The following is an 8087-nucleotide window of genomic DNA, read 5'->3' as shown; positions in this document are numbered from 1 at the left end:
TATACTTTTGTTTTGATTCGGATATGGGTATCAGAATCAAAAGTAATCTTTATTTAGTTTCGATTCAGATCACCGAATCAAAAATAAATATTGTTTATGTTCAGATTCCTATATCAAAATCAAAATTCCACTCGGTTTAGTTTTGATTCCAATATCAGAATCAAAAGTCTTTCCTTTTTAATTGTGATATAAATATCTGAATTAAAATAAAAACTTTAGATATTAAAATTATGTAATATCGAGGGAAATAATGTTTTATGTATTGATGTCATGTTGTATACACCCTAAATTTGGGCAGTAACGTTTGAAGTAGAATTTTGTTTCGTTACTGTATCAGAATCAAAATAGAAAGTGACTTTTGTTTCTATATCAGCAAACAAAACTAAAGTGGAATGGACTTTTGTTTCGTTACCAAATCAAAATCAAAATACATTAATAATTTCGTTTTGATATAAAATATAACGAAAACGAAATTCGATTTCTGTGAAGGTCCCTTATATATATTAATATATAAAATCATTTGGTGGACGACTTTTCGTCATTTCATTAGTAACTTACTACAAATTCAGATTTAGAGAGCAACGCACTAAAGATCAAGGCTCTAAACTTAAATATCAAGTCTGGGCATCTGAAATAAGTTTGGAATTCCATTTAGATGTTATCGAAATTTCCCTAACAGCATCTGGATGTTCAGGATATCCGGAAAGAAAAACTACTGTAACCGTAGGATGTCCTGAGATATCTTAAGGACATTCTAGGGATATCCAAATTTCCGGATGTGACTAGGACGTCCGTAAGATATTCTTGAATATCTATTGCTGTTTGGAGTCTTTTATGGCCGTCATTCTTTTCCGTCATTCTGTAGTATTGGCCGTTTTATCATTAATCATACAACACTTCTCAAGATCTATATTTGTACTGCTTGATTCTACGCAATAGTATTGCTACCTAATTATTTAAACATAAATGTTCAATAATTAAGAACTCTGGGGGTTGTTTAAATTAATCCGTCCATTTAATTGTTTTCAAACTCAAAATTCATTTTGATACAGGGTTTTATGTGCCACTCTCCCCTGCTGAGACAATATTTAGCAAAAGTAAAGCATTATGTAAAAACAATATAAAGCTCAGAATTAATCATGATAAAGTCAATACTTAGACAAAAGATATAAATAATATTTAGCAAAAATATTCTGTCCGTATATTATTAACATTTGAATTTTTTTACCACATTTTTTCATTAAAAAAATAAAACTTATTATGGATTTTCTATGAATTTTTTGCCTTCTAACAGTTCTAATCTAGAAATACAATCACGTATTTTTGTATATGGTGACAGAACTTTGTATATATAGTAAATATGGACAATCGATGAAAGCTAATAACTTTTTTTGAAGTCAATTAGGTATGTCGACGATTAGGAATTGTGTAGTGCAACTGTGATACAAGTAAGCATCGTGTATATATAAGGGATAATTTATAATAATAATAAGGGTTGTGACTGACCACCGACGATTGGTTACTTTTATTTACTACGTGCTAAACATTTGACCATTCGAGTTTTTAGGGTTGGTCGACACTGGTATTCTAGGGGCGGTTCATTGGAAAATTGTTGAATTACGCGCATGTCTTTGAGGGCGGATTCAAACCACCTGCTCAACGAATAGAAAATCCACAGTACTGATGATAATATATCATGTACGTGATAATATTAACACATGTGATCTAACATTTGTTTTATTTCAAACATACTGGTCGCGTTTATTACTTCAAAATCACAAGAAAACTTTTGTAATTTTTCTTTTTTAACTTTCAGAGAAAGTGAGAAAACAGTTTTTCAACTTATAAAAACGATTAAATAATCATTATTTGAATAATAATTACTTTTCAATATGACTTGGTAATTATTTTTTTTCTTTAAGAATATTTTTTCCTTTTTTGGTGTAAGAAGAAAGTGATGTATGAAACGTAAAGGCGGAAACAAGTGCTCAATGTGAAGAAAGTGCGGTTATTTAAAAATGTTGTTTTGTTTACATTCTTTGTTGACGAAGAAAATGTTTCATAGACAAAAAACATTTACAAATTAAGAGTCGATTATTAAAAATAGTTTAAAATTTGAGCGATGATTGATAAGATTTCAAATTACAGAGATTTTTAAAGAAGAAAAAAAATGAGTTCACAAACTCTTTCCAGGAATTTTTGTTCTGAAGATGCGATTTCTGGGCCATTTTCTGCATTGCATTTTCTTCGGAATTACAGTCTTCTTGCATCACCTACAGGTAAAATTTTTACATTTTTTAAAAAACGTAAATTTACTCTGTACTTTTAATTTAATTTTAAAAGAGAAAATAGATGAATAAGAATATTCTTTTGCTCTTAATTTCTTTCTTATTAAATAGAAAATAGTGTTTTTCAGATGGGACATTCTTACGAATTTTTAAAAGACAAAGGACGACGCACAAAAAGTACATAAATTGGTTCCCGGTCAAATTTGTTAATATTTATTGGTTATATTTGTTCCAAATTACTTTAAGTCAAACATAAATCCAAAACAAATTTGACCGGGAACCAGATTCTGTACTTTTTGTGCGGGGTCCTTTCTTTTGTCATTTTTTACTTTTGGAAGTAGAATTGCGCTATTGAAAATTCTTTAAAACTATTTGAACATAAAAATAGTTAATAAGGAAAATTAATTTGAATATTTACGATGTTAAAAGCAACAGAATGAAGAAAATAAGGAGAACGAAATAATTGAATTATCTAGAAAAGATAATTATATTTTATATTTCTATAATATTATAATTATAGCACATACCACATTATCTTGCTGTAGGCTTCCCTTTAGTTCTTCTGTAAAATCAAGGTAAACTTATAACAATTTTCCATAATTTCAACTCTTGGAATTTTAATTTCACTAAATAAATAATTCACCCCAAATCACATTTTTTATGAAAGAAATTTTATAAAATATTTTGTTAAATAAAATTATTTTCATGAGAAAAAATTGTTTTATGATAAAAATTATTTTATCAGGGTTGCCATAAAAATTTAATTTTGTTTTTCCCTGATTTTCAGACAAAATTTTGACAATTATTTTTAAAAAGTGTAATAATATTCGTTGTGAGAATTCAATTCATTTAAATTTAATAAAACTTTCATTATTTAAAAATAAACTCAAATAAACTTTTAAAAAGAAATTGATTCTACAGAAGTTTTAGTTTTATCTAAAATTTGAACTAAAATTCATTTTTAAATCAGTTTTTATTAGAAATTCTATTAATCAATGATGATAGATTAATTTCGATATGAATTATGATATGATATATTAATTAATGATTAATCTATTAATAAATAGAATTTATAAGAAATTTAAAATTTCGGCGCTACTTGGTTGGATTTACAACGCTCGACTCGTGGGCAGAGTGCTTACGTCACAAACCAAATTCTGACACAGAGCGTAGCATGAAGACGTCTATCGTGACGTCACAAATTGCTTTTGCTCGGAACCTGAACTGCTTTGGAGCAAGTTAACAGCCACTATTTCTCGGAGTAAGAGCATTCTCAGAGCAACATACCCGAATGTGCTTAGTAATCGTTATATGTGACACGGACAGTTAAAAGGGACCTACGGTCCAAAAAAAATCGATTTTCATTTTTTTATTGATTCTTATGGTAAATAAACCGCTCTTTCTAACGCATTAAACCGCAGCTTTTTAGCTGCATTAGTTTTTTCACAATTTCACTTCAAAGTTAGGTACTTTGACAAAAAAAATACAGCAAAATCAAATTTGACAAACTTTTCTGCAATTAATCAAATTCACTTCAAACTTGTTACTCGGGGGTTTTCAGGGTCGTTGATTACGAATCCGTTGTTAGTTTTTGAAAATTCAAAATGGCGGATGACTTTTTTAAAAATTGATCGGATTCGCTTGAAAATCGTTACTCGGGGGTTTTCGGGGTCGCTGATTACGAACCCGTTGTTAGTTTTTAAAAATTCAAAATGGCGGATCAAATATGGCGGATGACTTTTTTAAAAATTGATCGGATTCGCTTGAAAATCGTTACTCGGGGGTTTTTAGCGTCGATGATTACGAATAGAATATGATGAGTTTTTAAAAATTCAAAATGGCGGATCCAATATGACAAATGACTTTTTAAAAATTGATCGGATTCGTTTGAAATTCCTTACTCGGGGGTCTTTGGGGTTGCTAATTACGAATCTGATGTTAGTTTTTAAAAATTCAAAATGGCGGATCCAATATGGCGGACGAGTTATTTACAAATTATAGGGATTTGCTTTTCAGAATTTTTAAATGTATGGTTTTAATACAAATATGTATATGGTCTTTTAAATGAGCAAACAGAATATTCATATCTTTATTTATTTTACAAATTTACTTTAATGAAGAACACAATAAATAAAAAGACGTAAGGCAAAGAAAAGCACGATAAATAAGGACAGTATTTTATGACGCTGAAAATTACTGGATTATGCCCTGAAAAACTGATTATTATGCGAAATTATGCGTTGAAAAATTAAAAAGTGCAAATTGATGCTTTTGAAAGAAAAACGTTATTAAGGACCCAAATAAAGCTTTTAACATTATGTTAATTTTTTTAAGAAAAACCACCAACATTTTTAAATAAAGCAACTTATTCTCTATAAATATAGAGTATAGGTCATCATAAGAAATATTTTTTGCGATGACCACGGTAACAAGGAGCTGGTTTCTCAGAAATACAAAATTCAAACAAATTTAGTAAAGTAAAAGATAAAAAAATGCTGTGGGTTCTCAGCTGTAAAAAGATATTGTTTGGGGTCATCCATAAAGCATACTTAATTTCCGAAACTTTATCCCCCCCATCTTGATACTTTTTCCATTAATGATTAATATGAAGCATGATATTTTATGGGCCCCCCTACTCCTTCAAATATCACATGCTTTATGGACGACCCCTTTCTTAAAAAAAAATCATTCTATTGAGGTGAGGGGTAGATTTTTGTGTATTAAAAAAGCCTACTAAACTTAAGAAAAATCGGAGATTCAGTGCAGTAGTTTTTAAGAAATAGTGCGATCACCGATTTGCAAAATGCTGTTTTAAGAAAAACGAGTTTAAAATTTTATCATACTCTTTCATTAGACGAAATTTTGTTCCGGGCTACAGGAAGCCAGACTTAATTGAACCTTACTTTAGATCTTTAAAGCTTTATATCTCACTCAATTTTTAAAATATCAACTTATTATTTCACAAACATATGTCTGAGACCCTACCCACACAGTACCGAAACTTTCCTAAAAATTTATTAAAGATTTACTTGCAAACTTCGAAGAATTTACTTGCAAAGTTAGCTCAACATTTATTGAAGTGGGACATTTAAATCTTTGCAGAATTTTCACTAAACTTTGCAAGTAAATACTTTCAAGCTTGAAAGTAAATTTTTAGTAAATATTTAGGAAATTTTCGGTGTTGTGTGGGTAAACTTAGAAAAAATACAAGAAAAGAAAAACCGATTTTTTGAAAATTATAACTAGGATTGCCCTTTTAATTATGGATAATTAATTTTATTCATAAATTTATGATAAAACGTATTTATAAACAGATATTTCGTTAATGCAGATCTGGACTGTGAAATATTTTTATATTTCTTGCACAAAAAATATAATTATGCACAATTATGCGAGAATTCAAAAATTGTGCGATGAAAAAAAATTATGCGTTTTGATGCGACGTTAAATTTATTTTATTTTATTCATAAACATTATAATACGTAAAACTTCAAACTTTCTTTCAATTTTTGAAAATTATGCGATTATGCGCTTTGCACAAAGTGTAGGTCTCTAACGATAAAGGACTTAAGATTAAGCATTTAAAAGATTATAAACTTAAAAAATTCACAAATTAAGAATGTTTAAAAACTTTGTTCTTTAAAATTAATTCTGCATCTTTAATATTTTTTTCGTGGATTTAATTTTTGTATCTGATATATCAGTTTTTCTTTGCTTTGCCACGGTAACCAAACTCTTTTCTTTTATTTACGCGCAGTAAACATAAGCTAATACTTCAATTCTGACACTAATGACAAAATGTTAACTTTGTCCCACCACCGATGGTGTTTGTTACATAATAAATTAATAAATGCATCCTTTGAAGCTACTGCATTAAGAAAAATGTTTGGAATAAAATAACTACAAGAACAAAATAACTATGACATTTGTAAGAACAATTAAACACATCATTAATACAAATAAATACTAATTTACATAGAGATCCAGAAACCCATCTGTTTCCTAATCATCGACCCCAAAGTACCCCTAAAGTACAAATTAATATAAGAATCCAAACATTTTTTTAAACTACGTCCACTATATTGAATCCGACATTTTGAATTTCAGAAAAAGAACATCGGATTCTTAATCAGTGACCTCGTTTTCGGTAGCAACGAAATTTTTTAGTTTTACACAAATTAGAACAAATTTTAAATTTTGTCCTCCATATTGGAACCGACATTTTGAATTTTGTAAAACGAACATCGGATTTATAATCAGCAACCTCAAAAACCCCCGAGTAACGATTTTCAAGCAAATCCGATCAATTTTTAAAAATGTCATCCGCCATATTGAATCCGCCATTTAAAATTTTTAAAAACTAACATCTAATTCGTAATCAGCGACCCCAAAAACCTCAGAGTAACGATTTTCAATCGAATCCGATCAATTTTCAAAAAAGTCATCCGCCATATTGGATCTGCCATTTTGAATTTTTAAAAACTAACATCGGATTTATAATCAGCGACCCCAAAGACCTCCGAATAACGATTTTCAAGCAAATTCGATCAATTTTTAAAAAAGTCATGCGCCATATTGGATCCGCCATTTTAAATTTTTAAAAACTAACATCGGATTCGTAATCAGCGACCCCAAAAACCTCAGAGTAACGATTTTCAAGCGAATGCGATCAATTTTTTAAAAAGTCATCCTCCATATTGGATCCGCCATTTTGAATTTTTAAAAACTAACATCGAATTCGTAATCAGCGACCCCAATAACCCCCGAGTAACGAGTTTCAATTCATTACAACGTTCACAAGTATCAAAATCAACTTGATAAACTTCAAAGTCGTTTTTCTCGAAATCTTTTTTTCGGATCGTAGGCCCCTTTTAACTGTCCGTGTCACATATTATAAAAGTTAAAGAATTATTACTATTTTACGCCATGTTTAACGTAATGTTTTTGAGATGTTTATCTAACAATTTATTGGTATACAATACATAACAAATTTTATAAGAAGAATTTAACAATCTTCTGTGATAGGAAAGGCAAATATTTTATTTTTTAAAACTTAATATAGGGCACTCCATTTCAAAACGATTCTCCTTATAAAAAATTGACATTGTAAGGCAATTTTTAAATAATTATTTCTCATATTTATTGAAGCCAAACTTTATTTACTATTAGTGGTTTTTAAAGAAAAATTTCTCAACTTTATGATAAAAAATCTTTTTTATCCCACATGCACAAAAATGGCGCTTTTAGATAGCTGACGACAGGGAGTAAAGTCACTCATTTGTTCGACCATATGAAAATGGCGTCCATTTTCTCCCATGTGCAAACATAACCGATGATCCCATGCGTTATTTTTGCCCAAGGGAGAAAACGGCCGCCATTTTCATATAAGTCGAACAAGTGACTGACTTTTATTCCCTGTCGTCTGCTATCTAAAATCGCCACTTTTGTGCATTAGGAATAAAAAATATCGTAAGTAACATGAAAATAAAGGCAGCCAATTTGTTTAATATGATTTTTGTGACACTCGTTTTTTGTGTCACAAAAATCACCGTAAACAAATGGCTGCCTTTATACCATTGTTGCTTAATATACTATTTCTAAATAATATAATTTATGAAAAAAATTAAGTTTGAAACATAACCTTTTTGAATATCTTAAAACACGTCGCATCCGATTTTCTTGAAACTTATGTGAAAATGAATCTTAAATATTCTAGTTTAATTATAAGTAAACATTATAATGATCAATTCGTGGAAATTTAAGAAATTAATTAAATTATTTAAGAATTTCAAAGGTTAT

The 8087-nt window shown here is 29.2% G+C and overlaps 1 protein-coding gene across 1 annotated transcript in view; it reads left to right on the top strand.

Annotated features, from left to right (window-relative positions):
- The first annotated feature begins 2075 nt into the window (after positions 1–2075).
- Positions 2076–8087, top strand: part of LOC122501536 (hepatic leukemia factor-like) — a 311451-nt gene continuing 305439 nt past the window's right edge. The window contains exon 1 of the mRNA XM_043611076.1: positions 2076–2279. Within this exon, the coding sequence (XP_043467011.1) occupies positions 2171–2279 (109 nt within the window). The 5' untranslated portion in view covers positions 2076–2170. The remainder of the gene's footprint in view (positions 2280–8087) is intronic.

This window comes from Leptopilina heterotoma, unplaced genomic scaffold (assembly GCF_015476425.1).
Source record: "Leptopilina heterotoma isolate Lh14 unplaced genomic scaffold, ASM1547642v1 Lhet_210, whole genome shotgun sequence".
In the NCBI taxonomy this organism is placed as follows: Eukaryota; Metazoa; Arthropoda; class Insecta; order Hymenoptera; family Figitidae; genus Leptopilina; species Leptopilina heterotoma.
Note: the sequence above shows the minus strand (reverse complement) of the source record. Positions and strands in the feature narration are given on the sequence as shown.